The sequence below is a fragment of the Panulirus ornatus genome, chromosome 24 (genome assembly GCF_036320965.1).
Source record: "Panulirus ornatus isolate Po-2019 chromosome 24, ASM3632096v1, whole genome shotgun sequence".
Classification (NCBI taxonomy): Eukaryota; Metazoa; Arthropoda; class Malacostraca; order Decapoda; family Palinuridae; genus Panulirus; species Panulirus ornatus.
This window is the reverse complement of record NC_092247.1, coordinates 7274561-7296923: the sequence shown is the minus strand read 5'-3', so window position 1 is coordinate 7296923 and position 22363 is coordinate 7274561. Positions and strand designations below refer to the sequence as shown.

At 40.2% G+C, this 22363-nt stretch overlaps 1 protein-coding gene across 3 annotated transcripts in view; it reads left to right on the top strand.

The window, feature by feature from the left end:
• The window catches only part of LOC139757063 (lachesin-like), a 137262-nt gene that overhangs the window by 62200 nt on the left and 52699 nt on the right, over positions 1-22363 (top strand). For all 3 annotated transcript variants that reach the window (XM_071677099.1, XM_071677100.1, XM_071677098.1), the window contains exon 2: positions 173-2893. In XM_071677099.1, coding sequence (XP_071533200.1) covers positions 2824-2893 — 70 coding nt within the window. In that variant the 5' untranslated portion in view covers positions 173-2823. The remainder of the gene's footprint in view (positions 1-172; positions 2894-22363) is intronic.

Here is a 22363-nt window from a genome sequence, read left to right as displayed (position 1 = left end):
CAGTATAAACCTGCTGCCTTGATGAAGTTGTACAACACATATATCCTTTTCCAGCTGTGTATAGATCACCAACGTGTGATTGTTCTTGAAAGGAATTAATCCATAGACGTAGGTAACATAGTGAAGAAATTTCGATTAATTATCCTGTCCTAAAATCTTCTTTTATTTTCAGGGTGGAAGATTGTTTGTGGACTTCAACGCCCATTAGGGGACCTCCGGTTGCACTATAGGATATCACAGGACCTCCAACTGCTCTATAGGATATCTTACTACATCTTAAGGATATGGATCCGTCATGAGATCTCAGGTTTCATGTATGGATATCAAGTCACAGGTGAAGAGTTCTGTTCAAGACTTCGAAGTTCAAGACTTCGAAGATCTCAAGTTACCTTAAAATACCTTAGTCTACATTTGCAGACCTCCTCGTTGGCACAGACCTCATGTTATCCGTAAAGGCCTTAAGTTAACAGTAAAACCCTCAGGTTATCTTTCAAGACTTTAGATAACCTACACGAGACCTCAAGTTCCCAGAGTAAACTTCAAGTCATCGAAAAGACCGTCAAATCAACCACAAAAACTCTGAGGTCAACTATAAGGTTCTCAAATCATCTTTCAGGACCCTATTATCTATAACTCCTCTCAGGCTTCCCCTTGAAATTGGTAGATTCACATGGGAAGCTTACTGCACTTTGCGGTCATGTACCATAGACTCGGGGAGGTTGCAATGGCTTCCAGTCTTGGCGTTGGATCTCCTTCTAGCCTGAAGTCCCTCTTAGCTGGCCTAATGACGTATGGTCGAGCGTGAGGATGTCCAGCCGGGAATGAAATCCTCTGGAGGTGGCTGAAGGCTGTTGCTACAGTGTGTGAAGTCCCAAGTGCAGGTGCGACGACGCGTATGGCCATGCCAGACTACCCTTGGCCAAGTTGTAGGACCAGGTGTGAAGACGTTTAGCTAAACGGGGTTTAACTCTTTAAATATAAGAGAGATCTTGTCACAAACCTGTTGGCTCTTGAGAAAGTTAAGGTCACGAATGAAATTAGTTAGTTTATATTTACGAATTTCAACCAAAAGTGCAGTGTGAATGTGTCTAATTGTTTGTGAGAACCCATGGCTTCGCAGGGATAAGTCTGCTACGTGAAAAATATAGTGAAGTGAACATGAAAAAAGTGTTTAACAAGTGAAATAATAGCAATACGGAAAATTTTCGAAGTAATCACAACAAACGATTGGAAATATAGAAAGCTTCAGTGATATTCAGTAGAAAGTTTTTATCAGACTATCTGTGATTCTGTGAATGATTAATGCATAAGAAAAATAACAAATGAACCCATTCGACTGTGCCTTTGTAAATGGCATTTCAAATCAGTGGAAAAGGAATACGATTATGCTGTGTAGGTGAATGCGCTCAGTACGTTGGCACTTTGATCCGGGAACCTTCGAATGACTTCCGCAACCAAGCCTAGGCCGCCACGCACTCAAAGCAAGGGGAAGATATCCTGCGTAAGGACGTGAAGCAGGCGAGCCACCAGTAAGCGATGGGGATCCTTCCAATGTAAACACTGGAGGCCTGGACCTTCCACGAACTTGACGCCTGAAGAGACAGAGAGACAGACAGAAAAAAGGTTCTTGGTTCTCGCAAGACACTGGCGACCACAGGGATCTTACAGACGTCGAAATCAAAGCAAAAACCGCGTATGTGTAAACTGCATCATTGCCCCTACGTATATATACATACTCCATCTTCCTCAGGTGGTGAGTGGTATAAGGCATAAGTAACTTGGAGGAAACAAAAGACTCATTATGATTAGTGAATGACGATATAGGACTTCTAGAATGTCTAGTTCAGTTAGAAGCTGAATTAAAACTGAGGTCAAATGTATCTTAATAATTCTAGTGAAAAAAACGTTCCCCTGATCGTCATGTGTTTGCAGATGAAACGAGGAACTACATAAAATTTCACCAGTGGATTTCAAATTTCAAAACAATGCAATCGTTTTCTGATGTGAAAGGAGAAAGAAAATAAGTCCCATTTATAGTGTTTAGGAGAAATTAGAAACAGTATGAAATAGCTGAATACAAGATCATTTGAGATACACAATAAAACACGTAAAGTATATCAAGATACGAGTCAGTAAATATGCATCCAGGCTTAAATTCACAGCTAAAACAAGTTTCCTACATCTGCACATAACCAGTAGACTTTGATCCTTAAGCCAGAAGAAACAACCAGATCTACGAACGTCCTCACCATTTCTGATAAGGTCAAACAAAAAGCTTCCACACACCCAGACTAATCTTTCCAACAACAACAACCTCTCCAAACTGCAGTTGGACGAAATACCTCAGATTTTACAACTTAGGTAAGACCTTCTATTACAAGAAGAGACAACCATATATACTCTATACAAGAGGATCTTCAACCAAATCAAGACTCCAGGTCTTCAGCCAAGTCAAATTTCCTCATTACAAAACCCACGTCAGATCAACAGAAACTAAATATTCAGTGGTGCACGGAGCAGAATCCCTGGCTCCTACCGCCAGAGCTGGACACTCTCCAAAATCAACCACTAAATCTCATCGCATCTGCAAGCAAGACTCCTCACAGCCATAACTACGGAGTAGTTCAATCTGCAGTGAAGCCACCCGCGTCTCAAGAAATTGTAAAAGTACCAGACTTTTAGAAAAACATTCCAGCACCAGAATCTGTTGCTGGGAGTTAAGGTTCCAGGACAGTCTACCAACTGGTGCTGGAGAAGTTGTGTGTGCTGGTGGGTGTGTCTGGAACACACGCACACACACACACACTCAGACCCTCCGCGAGGATGTTAACGCAGGGAACAGCTGCTGGGCGCCGCCTCCTCTTCTTCCTCCTCCTCCCACTATTCATGACAGGTAGGCAAATGACGTGCTCCTTTCCTCCCCCCACGGGAGTGTTTCCAAGCTCATCTGCATACCAGACGGGGTGCAAGGAGAGGGGCAGACCAGATACTGATGGCTAATGTTATGGATTTTTGCTTACTGCGGGGGAAATCACAATGGAATGCTGGGAATTCTATTGCTGTTGCTATGAGAGGGTGGGCAAGGGAATGCTCTTGCTACTCTGGTTTCCAGAACTTTGTCTATATGACTATGGTTTACCAAACTGAGTATATATATGTATGTATGTATATGTATGCATGTCTGTGTGTCTGACTGTCTCTTTGTTTTTCCCGTTGTGTTTGTATGCATCTATGTGTTGGTGTAATATATATATATATATATATATATATATATATATATAGTCTAAGCACCCCATGAGGCACAGCAAACTAGAGGAGCAACGAAATTGATGGGAGACAGATAGACAAAAGAACCTGGTAGGTACGGCAGCCTAATGAGGTGCCGCACACACGAACCTAACCCCATCCAAGGTCTGGGCACTTTAGCAGCTAGCACTAGTTAGCAAGAGACGCAACTAGACTCCCGTTATGCCCTATACCTAGGTTGCCAGAGTCGCTGGATACCTTTGGTACACAATGACGTCTGACTTTCAGTTTCGTGTGTTATTCTCCCGCTAAACTTTATCTTAGGTTCGCTTAACCTTTGTCAAGTCATCTACGCTCTTACACTGCCCTAAACCCTAGCCTTCACCACCCGTGAGAAATACTGTGTAGTAACTGCGTAGAATTCAGAGCCATCTATGGGACAAAAGGGGAAACCGCAAGACTGGGTTCGTCTTCAAGCACAGCAGCTCCTAGTATTCCCATCATCCCATCTATATAAAGAGAACATTACGAATCACATATGTTTTATGGAACATGAATGATTCTTAGAATAATGTTTTCTCATTGTATCTCTACGGCAAAGCAACAGATCACACACACACACACACACACATGCACCTGACGTATGATATATAAAATGCTGGTTTACATCCAGTCTTTGGGTGGAAATAGAGGCCCGCTGCGAGATGGCAACACCGTCTTCCATCAGCGGATACAAAGGAACACAAATACAGAGGAATGCAAACAGCAACACACCAGTGGGTCCTCTCGAGGCCACTGGTGACAGTGGCAGATATCAGAAACACAGAGCCTCGTGTGGAGAGAGACGACAGGCAAATGGGTAACTCAAGGAGGAACATCTCTCAGCTTTAACTTCGAGAACACAAATACGATCAGTCATGTACTTGAGGCGAGGTAACTGTCAAGTCTACCCTCAGACATCCGTATGGTGTTACCTGTAGCTACTCTTATCGTATCAAGTTAGTTATCGTGAATCCTTTCCAGAATTAATGTACCTTGTCTCACTCGAAGGAAAGCAGTCTCGTCTTTACTCATCTTTCGGTAGAATCCCCAAGTCTCTCTTAACAAAGCCGTATTTACCGTCTAGCAAACCTCATCCTACACACCTATCTCCGTTCTATAAATCAATTCCATTGCACATACAACTGATGTATTCAGATTCCATTCTTTGAATACATTTGCATCTTCCATAATTTACTCCCTAAACGTTCCACTGAGCGACGCGAATCTGAAACTCTCGTTGTAAGTGGTTGCCTGCCGGCACAGTTCTCACTTCCAAGACCACATGTACCCTTCTATGGGGATCACAGTCACAAAGACCAGGTTTAACAACCCTCAACCCACTGAGGGCTGATAACACACCAGTTTCATAGAAATCTGGAATGTTGCAAGGAGGATGAGGAAATAGACATCCACTGGCTGGGAGTAAGGTTTAGCAGAACGTCAGCTACATCTCCAATACAGACGCTCGTTTGATTAATTTTCTCTCTTACGTCACACTTCATCAAATAAACATAATCAGTTCCCAGGCAAGGCATAATATCAACGTCGTTCTACCATTAAACAGTGATTTTTCTTCGTTTCAGGAACAGTGTGACAATCGAATGCTTCACTGATTCATCGTCAGTTCATTACATAGTAAAATACAAGGAGGAAATGTCACATGCTGGAATCAATTCCTCCGGAAAGGATCTGTAACAAGAGGTCTTCCACCAAGCACCTCCGACAGAAGAGATACACAACTCACCTATCTTCCGAGGCCACAAATTTCTTCACTAGTTTCTCCGACCTTCCCGCTTTCCCTAAAAGTGCTTCTGAGTTAAAGACATTTGTAAACTGATAGTTCATATGAAGGGTCACACCGCCCAAATCCAGGGAAAAAAGCAAATGACAATCACAGTAAGTTATCAGAAAGTACTTCGACCCTCTATAGATTGGATTCCTTTATACAAACACACCTGCTCGTCTCTACCCCGCACTCGTTATATCAATTATATTCTGTGCATCAGGGCTGGAGGGGGAGGCAAGAATTACTTATTGACAAATCCCCTCCCCCCTGATGAGAGACTCTGCATTGAGCCACGCGTGAATAAAGTAGTTAGCCCTCCAGTCTGTGAGGGAGCATTCAGATGATGGAAGAGAAGCGAGTGGCCACTAATGACCTGTTAAGAGCTGACATGTGTAAACACAGCTGACGAATGTAAACAAAACAAGTTTACGCTTCCCAGGAGTTGTCTCACGGAGTACTGAAGTGTACAGGAGAAACTCTCTGAAAAATTCATGCGTTTATGTGTTACTTTTTTTTTATACTTATCTACCCCTATCCGCAGCCTTCTGTTACTCAACACATAAATACGCATCTTTATGCAAATGTCAGTGTTCCACTTATTCGGAAAAATGCCTACACATGTTGTTGAGAAAAGTTATAAAAATCTGTTGAACATCAAACATGCCATAAAGAAAAATAAATGTGAAAAGAATGAAATAGAGAGAGAGAGAGAGAGAGAGAGAGAGAGAGAGAGAGAGAGAGAGAGAGAGAGAGAGAGAGAGAGAGAGAGAGAGGTACAATATGGGGAGGTAATATGTATCTACTGGAAGATGACAGATCATAACCTGGAACTGTATGACTGTGGCCTATCATCATCACTTTGCGGTTGACATCAATAGTATATCGATCAAAAGCTGGAATCTCTCAACGTGTCAGTAGAGAATGTTGCAATCATGTACACTTGTTACTTTCACCCATAATTCTGGTAACATCCATAAGCACATTCAGGGATGATTCAGGTCCCTCTTGCGAGTCATGTACTTAGAATAACTACGGCCCTAAACGTAGCCCTGCGGGACTCCTCTGGTTACGCCAATCCAGTTTCAAAAGGCTCTCTTGATATTGCGTCTCTTGTTCTCTTCCTTTCAGATAATTTTCGTCTCACCAAAGGAGTTCTCCTACTATACCTGCCTGAAAATCAATCTCAAATACTATCAGTACGTGTTGGGGAGTATGAAATGCCTTCTGGAAGTCTATGGAAACACATCCCATTAAAGTACCTTATTTCTATGTTAGTAGCCAGTCCATAAGAGAAATCTGGAAGATCGTCATGCAAAACCACTTTATTTTGGAACCATTCTGCCTCTCACTTAGTTTTCATTTATTCTTTCGCCATCTCATTAAGTGGCCTGTAGAATGTTACAACATACTCCTGGAAAAAACATGGACTGATTTTATCCATAATCACTACATTAATAAGAATCCTTCAAAAGGAAACGATGGAGGAACTAAAGACTCCTCTGCCTCCTTTGTCTTCTCCCATTCTTCTTCGCTATCTTGTTTCTTCAACAGATCCATCGGCTTGATTCCCACCATCGTTGTCTTTAACCTCTGATCGCTACCACGTATCCACTGTTCCATCCACATTTGTATACAGTACTTTTAGCTCAGTTCTCCTACTGTTTGATATACCTGGTCGCCCTGCGCCTGTGATGTGGGCCTTTGTCTTTGATCTACTTCGGTGTTCCCCCTTTCCTTTCCATGTTTTATATATCTTTTTGGCTCAAGTGTTTTCTTTAGTCCTCTCTCACTCTTCTCGTTTTCTTTTTTTTCAACGAATACTATATTTTTCATTTCCTTAATTATATCATAGCTCGAATTCATAGCTTTCGATTTGATGAATATCGACGACCACAAGAACAAAGACCTCTTAAACTTCCCGGATGCAAATTTCATAAACGCTTCGGATGAAGATTCTAACATGGCATAACTGGATTGGAATCCCTTACAGCAAAGGGTTTGAGTCATCTCGATGGAGGAGGCTATCAACAGGAAATGTAGCCTCTCTAACCTCTCGTTCGTTTATGTCACAGTTGGCCGAGGATGACTGTTGGAGCTCTCAACACACTGCTCGAGCCGCTCAAGTGCGCTACATACGATCTGACATTTGTCTAGGATGATCACCTTGTTGATGTACTCGCCTTTATCACTCACTCCACAGTGGATGACAGTCAGTAGAGTATAGCTCCCAGTACTTCCTCCAGCAGTAGCGTCAGGCCCTAGTGCTTTTCTTAAGGGCTCCTCAACAGGAGATCATGATGTATATCGTTTCGTTGTCAAATTCCTCGGGTCGGGTATAGACATACAGAAATTCTCTTTCTGGTGTCTGTCAAAGGCATAGGTTTTTCTATATCAAAGTTCAAAGACGACACTAAACTGATAGACTGAGCTAACGGTTAAGTGGCCAATGAATTTTGATATCGTTCAAAGAAAAGGTAATCTAAGGTATGAATTGTGTTTAGCTATATAACCTGTGGGTCCAAATTCAGTAACGCTGACTATTATACATATATCCCTTAGCCCGAGTGTATAAGCCCTTGGTCATCGGTATTCTAACCTTCTAAGTCAAAAGCTTTGATGAAGACTATAAATCAGGTACTACAGAAGACTTGTTTTCCTTTGGATTTTAATGAACAAAGTTTAGGAAACTTTACAAGGCAATGTAAAGTGGTTGAATCTTTCACAGTGTCCAACAACTGAATGTCTGTTGTACTCGAGACGGTTGTATAAATCCAAACAGAAGCAAAACTTTTACAGAAAAGATTGAGAGTCAGATTGACGGCGATGGGTGGCAGGTATTTTGAGTAACTGGTTATTTATAGATCCATGCATTGGAAGGGGCAAATCTTCATCATGAGGGAACTTGAGGATAAATACGGTTTGTTGGACAGATGGGATTACGGTAGCAAAGGAAAGATAATTTCCAACTATTGCTTGTGTCTCCTTTCCCACCGTCCTCCCTGAGCTGAGATTGTTGGAAGGAGGTGTTCGTTATGGAGGCGAGAGGGGTGTTTGTGACTATTCTGGATATGAAAATTCCTTAAGTAGCCTCGGTGACAGATCCAAGAGCGAGGCGAGTGGCTTTATTCGATACTTCTCTGAAGAAGTTTGGCAACTTCAAAACTCCTCAACTATGATAAAGGAACAGGAGGTGAGAGGCAGGGCGAGAGAGACAAGGGGACAGGGTACGAGACTAACAAGGGGACAGGAGATGACAGATAGGGTGAGAGGGACGGGGAGACAGGAGGGAAAGATAAGGAGAAAGAGACGGATAGTATCAAACTTCGGTGGTTGTTGACAGGTGAGGATCAAGTGATCGTTAATTTCCTCATTTAACTCGACCTCAAGATACGTGATTAGTGCAGGCGATTGAGGAGGGTCGTTTAAATTTCCCAAATCACTTGAGGACACTTTTAAGTATCTAATATTATGGTCGCGACACATGATTTCTGGCATAATGTACTCATTAGTCTGTTACACAGTGAGTTGCCAAGAGTCATGATGCTAATTGCAATACAAGTCTAGATGTGGTTTACGCTGCTGTATGAAGGCCACTATGTAGGGGCCTCTGATAGACATTAATCAAGAAAGCAAATATAGAGCTGGTTAAGCAATAGGATAGGAAGAGTAATGTTCTAGCACAACAGTACAACATACAAAAGACATTTTGACAGGTGGGACTAAGACAGCAATCAAAAAGTTGAAGCAAGTATCTAGGGTTCACTGCAAAAGTTGATGACGACCAAGATCTGGTGTTCAACGTCAGAAAAAGAAGGAAGTCAGTGTTCAAGATAACATCCATGAAAAAGAACGGGGACAAGTTTTAAAGAACAAGGTGTTCTTTATGGCTTGGCTCAGAACCACAACAGGACACTACGTTGCACCAGGCCCTGCAGTTACCATGACTGTCCCTTGACGGCTGCATTGAGAATGAGACGCACTTGAACTACAAACAGACATTTATAACCTAAGGAAAAAAAAAGTGAAACATTTAACAAAACAATCAATCAACTGCACCAAAAAGGCTTCGCCTTCTGATCACATACAACACAGTGCTCAAAACGGGATACTTTCTCCTGAGTTTCAAAGATAAAAACCGGACCACATACACATAAGAGGAGAAATGTATACATTAAAAAAAGGTACATAGTATCCAGTCAGAGACTCAAGGACGTACAGCACTAGCTAACCTGTACAGATTCTGACTTCACCACCACAGAAACTGAAACACCACCTCGTCAGGCCTTAGATCTTGTACACACTGACCTACACTTCCCAGTTCCCCCCACCCACCTGGTCCCAGAGCAGCGCATATATTTATGTTGGACGTGTCACCCAACGCTTAAGAGAAGCGGCGGATAAGACCTTTGGGAGAAAGTAGGGGATAACAAACATTACAGCGTCCACGAACTTGGAAGATACTTGTCCCACTGGAGTCTGAAAACCCTCGAATAACCTAACCTATCATTACATACAATGATCATTTTTCAGCATGTCTACTGTTTACTATAACACACACACACACACACACACACACACACACACAAACATCCAATAAGCCAGAGGTACCATAAATACACATACAATAACATTCTTAGATAAATCTACACCGCACATCTTTACTCTCAAAGATCATCGTTTAACCTTCCTCTCATTCACCTGCTTTCTCACACAACACCTCCTCCTCCTCCTCCCGTCTCCAGACCTTCTACTTCATAAAATAATGAGGGAGAAAGACCAGCCTTTTTTTGAGGCGGAACTGACACTCCTCTAATGTGTGTGTGTGTGTGTGTGAGAGAGAGAGAGAGAGAGAGAGAGAAAGAGAGAGAGAGAGAGAGAGAGAGAGAGAGAGAGAGAGAGAGAGAGAGAGAGAGAGAGAGAGAGAGAGAGAGAGAGAGAGAGAGAGAGTTCTGTGCCACGGGTAAGACCGCATCGGTGGTACAGAATACATCAAACACCTAGCGTTGATCTCCGTGTTAACGCGCGTTAACTTCATGGGAAGTATTCAACCGCCAGGGAAGTTCTCTATTTTAAAGCTAAACATTGCTTCGAATTATTAAGTTCTTCTACACGTCCTTCTGTATTCATGCGCCTGATCTTTACCTCATTCAGTTCCGTTGTATATCAACTGACTGTTATATTTCTTTCTTGTATCTCCCCAGATGATGTGATTATTACACGAAATTGCACTTGGGAACTTACCGTGTTTCATTTTCCCCGTGGACTCATAGGAATACATATACTTGATCACGCGCAAAATTGTGATCTTTTCCAATACATATATAGATAATCTGTTCATCATTCATTACTATCCCAAGTGACGTTTGTTCTTACATTACCCCAGCAATAATAATTGAAAGTCTTCCTCCGTTACTGCTTGACACTCGAGTCTGTTCTCCAGGCAGGTGTAATTTTCGATCTATATTTTGTTCTTGGGAGAGACACTGGATTTGTTATCATGCGGTTTGTTACTTAACCATGGGGACTGGACCAGTCCACTGTGAAACGACAACGAAATGAGAATGCTGATGTTACTCTCTCTCTCATTCTCTCTCTCTCTCTCTCTCTCTCTCTCTCTCTCTCTCTCTCTCTCTCTCTCTCTCTCTCTCTACCATTACTGCACCAACCACTTGTGATGCGTTACAAAAAAAGAAAAAAAGCTTCCTCCGTGCCGCCGACGCGTTCGTGAGTCGAACGATCATAAGGGAAATCTTATCTGGAAAATCTTGACATTTCCTTCTCCTGGGAGAGAGGTGCTATTTATCCGTGGCGGAAACTGGAATTACCGGTGATTGTGTGGGTTGATTTGGCCAATCGTCCGGCCACTGGCGTAGGCTTTGTGTGTGTGTGTGTGTGTGTGTGTGTGTGTGTGTGTGTGTGTGTAAAAAGAATCTAACAATCTTTCACTGTTCACATTTTACCATATGCAGCATCGTCTGTAATTAGAGTGTCTCTAATAATACCTGTATCTGGTTATTTTCTGATCAATACGTAATAGCCAGTTAGTCCCACTAAGAAATTCGTCGATGGGGAAATGTTTAAACGACGGAATTCCAGATGGCTGCGTCCATGAATTATTTGCCCGTGCGAAATATTTTAACGCGTTGACCTTCTACCCACGAGCAGGATGGAGACAGCTGTTGCCTGGAATGCCTGAGGGTAGCCTTCAGGGCCTCAGGCACGTAGTGTTTCGTAGTGTCTACTCACACGGGAGTTTAAAGATCACCAGCAATTTGGGTCAGTCACCAACCTTTCCCGGATCTTCCCACGCCATCTCTCGGTTACAATTTAACCCATTCATTGGCCAAGTCCTTCAATGCCAACATGTCCAACAATCCCATGCCTCCGATTCTTTTCTAAAATATATCCTTTTCTTTTCACATTCATGCAAGATATTGATTCACTCATTACAAAACTAACCAGCAGATACTCCATATATTTCTCTATGAGTTTCCTGCTTAATAGCATATGTTACCCTTCTTTCCTGTAGTGAAGTACTATCGTCCCTCAATTTCTGCGTTCTCAAACCAGGTCGTCTGTATACACCAGTCACCAGCCTTCGTCCTTGTTCATCAGTTTGAGAACTATTTTCTCTCCTCTGAGGTGTATTCTTCAGTTGGACTCAGTCTCTTCGTGACTGAACATTTCTTTCGATAGGTCAAACTGTCGCTTGTGTTCGCCCTGAAGAACCACTTACCCCATTTCTATCTTTCTCTCTGTCCACTGTATAGGTTCTCTTTCCTGTGGTTGTATTTCTTCTTCATTCACTTCAGTTACTGAAAATCTTTTATTCACGTCCTTCGATGATATTCCTCAGTTTCTCTATCACTTGAAAATTACTTCATGGCGACAGTGTTGATGTTTTCTGGTGATATTCCCAAGTGTCATGATCTTGTTGTTCATCTGTTGTAACTTCTGATACTGTTTCTCTATTACCTATAAAAACTTCTCTATCATCATGATCCGAGCTGCTTCCTCTCTCACTTACCTAATATCTTTTCGTTCACGGGTAGAACCCTTAAAAATCATCTTCCTCCAGTGTCGCCTCTACCTTCCTTGGTGCTTATTCTTCATTTCCTTATAGCATTTCTCAAATAAAGCAACGAACACTTACAATGGTGATGTCGAGGAAGAGAAATTCAGATACTAAAGCATTTGGGTCCACCTTATCAAAAGGAATTTTCATCCTCCTTAATAGTATTTTGAAACCACTTAATGTCAATCTGTGACCAAATAAGTGGCGCCATAAGATATTCATTTAAAAAACAGCCCATCGTCTAAAAGAATTACGGATATATACTAAGTTCCCTTACAAATACTGTAATAAGGTGTATATTGGCCTAACTGGTCAGTCTCGGAAGGGATTCAACAGCGTAAATATTCTGTAAGGACAACCTTCGAATCATGTGCAATATTCAAACGTAGAAAATCATTCACGTCCTGTAAACTGGGAAGGCTTTAGCAAAGACTTGTATGTGAGCTTCAGTATCACTTATACTTAAGTTACCACTACTTATATTTAAGTTACCACTACTTTAAACCAGAAAAAAGAGTGTATGAATTAGATACCGTCATAACTAGATGTCTTTTAATTGTTGATAGAATCACAGAAACCCTTAAAGCTTATTTTCACCAAGTTCCTCAGCAATAAGTGAAGGGTGAGATAGACCGTAGGCCATTAAGAGCACTGGGGACATAATTGATTTCTGTAGTTGAGCATCACGAAGCGAATGGGTGAGGTAAAATTTTTTTTTTCTACTCTAAAAATATTTTTAGATGCCATTAACCCTAACAGACATAACACCTAAAATGGACCTCGTTGTTTTATTTTTTTCTGTGGAATATGACCGCGTGATGCAAGCGCTTAGAATCACTCATTAAAATTTCTGTCATAGGGACGAACAGGAAGTGTGTTATCTACATACTCTAAGCATGTTTGATGGGAAATTCCTCAAATTCCTTACACATATTAGCCAGGAAATGGGACAGGAGTTTTTCTTTAGTCATGCTATACATTTGTCCTTAATATGTGTATAGAAAATGCATGTTCAAGATAGAAACAAACTCATAAACAATATCATATTTCATGATGATCAAGTAATCAGTTGTGTTTTCAGTGTTTAAGGGCATACAGGGTCTGTCATCCTTCATATGGAGGAGAAAATTGAAAAAAATAAATGTTTTCATGTATATAATTGTAAGTGACGTATACATGTAATATACATTTACGTATATGTATAAGGGTATGTGTATGTATATGTTTGGTTTCGCAACCATAGCAAGAAAGTATTGTGCTGTGTATGAGATGTTTTTCGAGGAGTGATATTCACATCCTGATGATGTTGGAGTATATCTTCCACGAGTATGTGGAAGTAGGCCTTAAGAACATCGAGGGAGATCTAAAATATCCCTTAAACATCTGCCATATCATTTGTTGTTTTCGTAAGAAAAAGAAAAAATAACACTCGAGTATTTCGTAATTCACAAAGACTGCGAATCACATCTTTTATTTTCTCCTGCCGATCACATATCCTGGTGGGACTCATTCATAACTCATAAGCTATCCAGTGCTTTACCTCACCAAAATAAATTTCCTTCGTGTTGATTATATTTTGAGACTTTGCGAAATATGCCTTCCGCGTGGGCCAGTTGGAGTCTGGGTCAGGATGAATCCTTTTAAGTGGAGAGTAGAATCGAATTCCTTATACATATGTTCCTTTGGTTTATTTACATTCCTCGTTTCTTATTCACCCTGGGGTAAAGGAGTCGACAGATATCCGGTAGAAAACTATTACCAATAGAGTTTTCATAAATTCCATTAGTTTGTAGAGCTAATGGACTGTAAATGGACCCCAATGAGAAGGCATCGTTAAACTGGCTCGTACAGACCCTGAGGAAACCAAGTTCGCATAGAACCCCCATGGAAGACCATAAGTAAAGGTGTTTACACGATCCTTGCAAGGAAGGACATTAATGACTGGGAATTGTGCACACAGCGCTGGAGAAATGGGTAGTACCCAGAAAGCAGATGAGAAAGAATAATTCGAATATATCTATGGGTTGTCATTTCAGGTGCGCTTATGTCTGGTGGAGTGATGGTTAAGACTGAGTTGGAATGATGTACATGCTGGGTCATTTCAAAGTACATAAGTTTCGTCAGTGTCATGTTTTTAAAAGGAAGGGAAATCTGCAAGTATTGGTTAGTGGCTAGTTATTGCAGAGAAAAGGTATATGCTTTTGCAAAGAATTGAATGCCAAGCATATCGAAGTGAGGGTGTACTGGATATTTTTATCAATGAGTGCGTGTCGAGTGTTTGTGGTTGTTAAGTTGCTAGTAATTGGTCTCAGCACTCTGTTCCATTTGATTTGCAACTATATATTTGCTTCAGGAAAGCGGATGGCCAGGGAGGTGAGGCATAGTTTAGAGTGGAGCGGATGAATTATTCGTTAAGATATCATTTCTTAATCTCTCCTTTAAGTTCATCCCTCTTCTAAATGAGTCATACAGACTATTAGGATTGTTGAAAGTGCTAGAGATATAAATGCCGAAAAGGTTATCTACGTAATCCATATAAATGATAAAACGCCGTCGAAAACAAATTATACTCGATAAAGCAGTTTACGTTAGCAATTAGTGATGGATTTTATGGCACAGGAGATGAAAACATATTTAGCGTAATAACCTATGCAATGTATTGTGCTAGTTATTACTGAATCACCGAATGAAATTCATAATAGAACGAAAACATTCAGAATGGCATTGACAAAACGAATAAAGAGATGATGCAAAGAGTAATAGTGAATTAAAAGTAATATTGGACAGGAAATATAATGTTGGCCAAGATGATGCATATAGGTGACAATGTAATATCAAGGGAGTTAGTAAAAAAAATTATAGCTGTATATGAGAGTGAGTGTTGAGAAAAAGAAAACTGAGTCTAGGGGGGTTGCCTTTGAATCACGTCGGGTGAGATCTGAAATATGATTGGATGGATGGGAAATGAGGAAGGGGGTCACTGTCTTATATGGCGAGAGATGACGCCAGGGAAGTTGCACGTCTGCGACAAAGGGGAATATAATGAGCTCTGGTAACGAGCTGAGTGTAAAGTCAGCAGAAATTGGGATGATGGTATTTTTGAAAAGGTGAGTGGAACAGCGAAGGACATTCACACACTGATAATCTAGAGTCTTGAGGCTAATCATGAAGGGGGAAGGAGAAGCTAATGCAGTGCTCGTAATGAGACATACAGTAAAAACGTGTCGGGGTAGTACACTGTAGAGTTAGTTTTTATTGATCCGGCTATAGAGTGTTAGGGAGTGAAAAGCTTTCCTGATGCTTACAGGAACAAAAGAAGGTGTTATGGATAATTCTAAGACCACATACACTCACTGGGCAAGCGACCTATCTATTACAAGTCGAAGACAATAGAAGGAAAGTGTGTAAAGTAAAGGGAAAAGCACTAATCGCCCGAAGGCAGCCTCCATCTTGAGTGTGGGCCTTGGAGGCAAGGGAAACGGTGAAGACAGAATGGTAGCTGGTCGTATTAAGGAAAAGCTCTGGAGGTGAAACCTATGAACCAACAAAACGAAAAAGAATCTAAAACGCTGAAAGGAATGTTAGATTTATCATTGAAGAACAAGACATTAGAAACCTGTTAGAAGTTGAGAGATACTGCAAGAGTAGTATGAAAGGAGGCCTACAACTCTAGGATTGAATACTTAACTGCACTGATTAGGAACACACAATTTAATGACGCTTTCATGATAAACAGCTATACACATAGTATCACATAATTGAAAATGTGGGATGAAAAGTTGGGGGTAACAGAAAAGATAAAACAAAAGGATAAACAAGTGTCGTAAAGAGGGACATGAAGGACGTGGAAATAATAAAAAGGGAAGAAACGACATAGAGATAATTGTAGAAGAATAAAATGAATGCGGGTGTCCTCACAAGGTAGAAAGAGGGAGAACAAGAAACTTCAAATAAGGACAATGGAATGGATGGAAGGCAACCATAACCCCGGAACTCTGTACTGAGAAAAGTGATTAATTTTGATGAAAGAGGAATAAGGCACTTATTTACACTCATACCTTAGAGGTATGAGTGTAAATCCAGGATGCTAGCTAGGCAGACAGACTAAAGATACTTGATGATATATATATATGTCAGTAGATATATGGAAATAATGTCGAAGTGTATGGATGGAACCAAGTGAGGTGAGGGAGAGATCAAAGGTAACTTGGTACAAGGGAATGAAGAACAAATGTGAACAATATCACATCAGGCAGAAACTCAACGTCTATTATTTCATGACAGTTGGTAACGTTGTTTTCATAGAAACATATTATAACAGTTAGTTCTTGTTAGGTCTTGGGCTGGTATTGTCTACGATTCTCTTTACTTATGTAGAGAAAATGACTTCATTATCTTGCAATGATCTCTCTCTTTCCCTCGCCAAGTTTACTCAATAGACTTCTACCTGTACAATTCGAGCATTCGCCTTTGTTCCCCTAGCCTTGATACACACACATATCCATGCAACTTCACCAGTATTTTCGCACCTCATCTGAGGCCATACACATGCTGAACAGCCTGGCTAACCACTCAGAACCATCATCCTCTCCTCTCCAAAACTCGCCTGCTGTCACATCCACTCCGGACGCTTCTAATAATAATAATAATAATAATAATAATAATAATGATAATAATTATTATTATTATTATTATTATTATTATTATGATTATGATTATTATTATTATTATTATTATCATCATTATCATTATCATCATTATCATTATCATTACTATTACTATTATTACTATTTTCATTATCATTATTATTATTATTACTATTATCTTATCATTATTATTATCATTATCATTATTATTATCATCATTACTATCATTATCATTATCATCATCATTATCATCATCATTCTTGGATGATATATGAATGCGTAATAACCTCGTGATTCCCAGTTTTGGTCACTAGTCTAATCATCATACCATTCATATGTCCGGAGATCCAAGTTCACTTCATCATCTCCGAGGCTCTGATAGTGACCAGTCCACTTCCTAAGGAAGGTAGAGCCAAGTGGCCACACGAGACGACCTCTGACCTCGAGCATGACCTTGTTACTCCCATACAGTGCTGACTTTTTCTCCTTTTGTTTATATCAATTTATTCCGTTAACTTTGATAATCTAAACACAACTGTCTCATTACTCTTCTGGTTCGTTGGACAAAGTTTTACTGATGATATGTCATCAATCTATTTGGATACTGTTTATAAAGATCTATTTAGTCTACTTCCTGCTCTGTTCGTTTGAAACTTTGAACACAACTTTTCATTACTTTTAGACTTGTTGGACAAAATCTTACTCTGAATAAGTAATTTGATTATCTCGCCTCTCTAAGCTGCAATTTTAAAAGACTTTGTTTAGTTTTTGGGTCCTGAATACAATTTTTTTTTTTCGTTCTTGTCTCCAACAGTAAGCAAGAATCTGACTATTGTTTAATAACTATATACATAATTTCTGTGCCTAACGGGGTCACATCTGGTCTGACAAGTGAATTCATCCCCATTAGGCAATTTCCATTAAATCCAGCCAAAACACATCGTTCATCCGTTGATCTACCTGCCTGTTACTGTCAGAGCTGCCCGGTGCCAGGCTAACAGATGGCCTCCAACACTCCAACTCTTTTACAACGTTACTGGCCACGACCTGGGCTGGTGGCGGTGGTGGGGAATGGTGGGGGATGGTTATATTGGTGGTGATATTAACGGCATTACTGGTTGTCACGGTGGTTGTAATAACGGTGGTGACAACGGCATTAATGGTTGTAACGGTGGTTGTAGTAGTGGTGGCGGTGGTAGAAACAGTAGTAGTAGTAGTAGTAGTAGTAGTAGTAGTAGTAGTAGTAGTAGTAATATTATTGCCTCGTTTCCTATCTCACTACAACGAATGTTTACCACTGACATATGTTATTCTACAATTACCTGTCAGTTTGCTCATTTTTCCATGATTACTACTGCTGTTTGGCTGACTCCCACTGGTGCTCCTGTATCTACTTCATCATTCTTGAGAGGACTTAAAAAGCATGATTGGTTTAATCATCGGACTAATTCAGTCTCCTATTTTGCACACTGGAGACAAAATGATCATTCGCTTTATGACCTAATTCATCCCTGCAAAGATGACAGTCTGGAACACGGCGAATTCGCAAACCTGTCTTTTTTGTTGTTGTTATTCGTTAAGTATTTGTTGTGTTTATTTGTATCTGAAGCCTTGAAATGTCAAGCACGATGGTACGACCCTTGATAATGACAGCAACGGCCCTTGGGTGCGACAGTACTGTCAATGAACACAACAGGCCGACCCTTAAGCACTACAGGGATGGACAGATTACCCTTGACTCCCCCCCGTCTCTCTCTCTCTCTCTCTCTCTCTCTCTCTCTCTCTCTCTCTCTCTCTCTCTCTCTCTCTCTCTCTCTCTCTCACACACACACACACACACACACACAATTGTGGGGATGGGAACCACCATCGACAGCGAAATAACCCGCCTATGAGAAAACAATTAAATGAAATCAGATACATGTGGTCCAAACGAATAAAGATGAATGGAAGACAGAAAACAGTAATGATAAACCCATTAAAGATCATACATATACATCATACGTGATAATATACATAGCCTAATAACTGAGAATCCCTGACAGAGTGTAAAAATACCTCAATAAACACACTCACAGTTACCTTAATCACTGACACGACAAAACACTGCTCACCAAAAACAGAGGAATGAAGATATAAAACAATTTGCAGCTTTTCGGTCACATAAAGTTAAGAGTTAAAAAAAAAAGTGAAGCAGTAGTATATGTTCATAATAAAAATAAAGGAAAACGGGGCAGCGAACATGAATCATAATAAATGTGAGCTAGCTACAGTGGACAATTCAACTATAAACATCATGAAGGCAGTAACACACAGACAATCTAAACTCATCGTGACAGATGAATTGAATGAAGGTAAAGTGAAAATAGGATAGATAATGAAAAGAGAAGAATAAACTTTTAACTATTTCTATATGGTCTGGAAACCTTAACTTTCTATTATTAGAATAAGAAAGGGGAGAATAATATGGACGGAGATGCATATATAAACCTATAAACAATGGATCGGAAAACAAAAGATGACAGATAAAAAGAGGACAAAATCTATACAAGTCATTTATCTAAGTACAGATAAACCACATTACTAACAAGAGGATATATATATATATATATATATATATATATATATATATATATATATATATATATATATATATATATATATATATACATAAATATAAAGAACCTACAAGTGTTATTTTCATAGCCGAACAAAGCATGCCTATTCTCTCTATCTCTCTCTCTCTCTCTCTCTCTCTCTCTCTCTCTCTCTCTCTCTCTCTCTCTCTCTCTCTCTCTCTCTCCCCACCACCCCCACCCCCACAATAAAATAATGGCAACCGAGCTAATGAATGATGGTGGGGCTGGTGGTCCGGCCCGCCCCCACCACCAACAGCGACCCCTGGCTCCGAGCTCCGCGGCCACAAATATAAAGCGACAAACTGGCTGGTTATTGCACCGATGCATCAGTTTGCCGTCGTTTAACTCCATTACCGGAGCTCACGTCTGGCTGAGGGATCACTGCAGCCACGCAAGATGGATAACGACCATCCTTGAGGGGAAAATGATAATAACGAGACAGTAATCCTGATGATACGGCACTTGTGGAGCTAAAGATAAAATGATAGAGGCTTTGGATGTCCTTTAAACAGCTAGGATCCTCTTTTGAAGCACCTCCGAAGCTATCAATAAAATGAACTAAAGGCTTGGACTTTCTTTAAGACGGTTGGGATTCTCTTATACAAGGATAAGAATTTAGATTCCCTTCAAACAGCTTGGATTCTTTTGTACAAAACCTCTCAAGCTACTGACAGAGACAAAAAGGCTTGGATTTCACCGAAACATAAACAATGCTTTAGTGAAGAGACTGAAACAAATAAAGGAATTTCCAGAAATAAAAAGGTTAGGATTCTTTTGTACAACACCTCTGAAGCTACTAACAAACAGGTAAACGCTCGGATTTCCTTTAAATGGCTATAGTTATCAGGGAGATGACAGTGAAAAAAAGAGGAAAGGATTATTACAAACATGCAGGTCAGGACACTTTACAACACCTGTCAAGCTATAAATAAAAGGACAAATGTTTGGATTCCCTTAAGGAGGAACATCGCATCGGTAAAGTATTTGTAAAGAAAGTATGTAGGGATTAACAGAAACGAAAAGGTTAGGAGTCTCTGTGATATTGATGATAAACTAACAAAGGTTTAGATTCCTCTAAAGAGCAAAAGAACAGAAGAAATGGTTTCACAGGGGGAAAAAAGCATATATGAAGGCAATTGAACACTCATACCTAAAACACACATGAAACAGGTTTGGATTCATTTATTCATTTACATTAACATAAATCAATAATAAACAGTTTCTGAAACAAGTTCAATCCCTTTCGAAAGGCGATTACCTAGATAGTGTTTGGATTCCCAGCTACATAAGGGAAGTGACCACTAAATCAGAAACGCTTGAATTCTCTCATAAAGCATCAATGAAACGTTGGAAGAAAGAAGATAATAGAAATTACCAGTGGAAGTACGAGCCTTTCTACAGGCGGTGTAAATTCTGGAAAAAATAATACCCTTAAAAGGAAGGAAAAATATATATTCTAAAACTCAGGAGGAACGCTTGATAGTCTCCTGTGTACGGCGTTCTCTTAGACAGTCAGATTAGTGTGGTGGGATCCCTTGAAAGAACAGTAAAAATCTGAGGCAGAAAAGAGGTTGCAGAACTTTCCACTTTTTTAAAGTTTAGGAGGAAGATTTGGATTTCCTTGTATATGTGGGGTAGAAAACTAAGGGTCACTCAGGGCTGTGGAATTCTGGCGAGAACTTGTTGTTTGCTGGGTTGGTGTAGGAAAAGATCGCCCCCAACTCCGCAAGTGTCATTATTTTTCTTCACGTTGGAGGCACAAGTCAAGGATGAAAGTCAGTATCAAGGCCAAGCCTTAACTGACATATAGAGAGGTTAATGAAAGGGAAAAAAGGAAAGACAAGGGAAAATATCTACGAATTTTGGAGGAAGTGACAAAACCTGTCCTTTCAAAAGTGCCAGGTCATAAGTATTGGGAAAAACTTGAGATGGTAGAGAGTTCTAAAGCTTCGACATATAGGGAAAGAAACAGTTATGGAAACTTGAATAACTAAAGGCATTTCAAAGCTGCAAGAGAAAGACTTGAATCTAACCAAACATGATTATACAATGGTGGTTTTAAGGTTAGGAAGGTGTCGCCAGAATGCGCTGCTGAGGTATACAAAGGATGGTGTAGACCATACTATTGTCTTGATGGAACACTTGACATCCCCGCCATTAATCAGAATCTTCAAAGGTAACACTACGAAAAATGTATCATGCTCGTTTCTAATGTGTCATGTGTCATGCTCGTTTCTAATGTGTCATGTGTCATGCTCGTTTCTAACCAATGACTTTTAAAATCGTTTTTTTCATATGTCATGCTCCTTTCAAACCAATGACTTTTAAAATCGTAAAGTGGCTCTTGACAGTAAGACTGAACTTAACAATTTGAGCTGTAAAGTAGAAGTAGCGAAATATCGGTCCGGTGACGCAGTACATTTCTTATAGAATCCTTGACCTTTGTACTCCTGTGGTTAGTTGTCTATTGTACTTTCTCTTAATGGTCACGTTACCCCACCTTATCTCGACCTCATCTTGATACCCGCGTCAGGGATCTGTCCATGCCATGTGGGTCGAACTCTATCAGTCAATTGACGACAGAATATCATGAGTTTCGACTACCCCGTGTTAGTGTATTTATAAGATATTTCGTACAGTGATTAACTAAAAGTTAATAAACTTTCCCAAGGTGAAAAATCGATTTACTTCACTGATATGTGTATCCCGAATCCTCACTCTGAACATTCCAAGATACCATCACTCAAACACTTAACACATAAAAGCAGGTTACTTTAAGGTGAGTTGATTAAACGTACACACACAAACACAAACACACACACACACACACACACACACACACACACAAACTCCTCCCAGATCTGGCTACTAAACTGGTCTAGCTTTGGATCCACTGCTTTAAAACGCTAACATATTGTCCAACAAATTG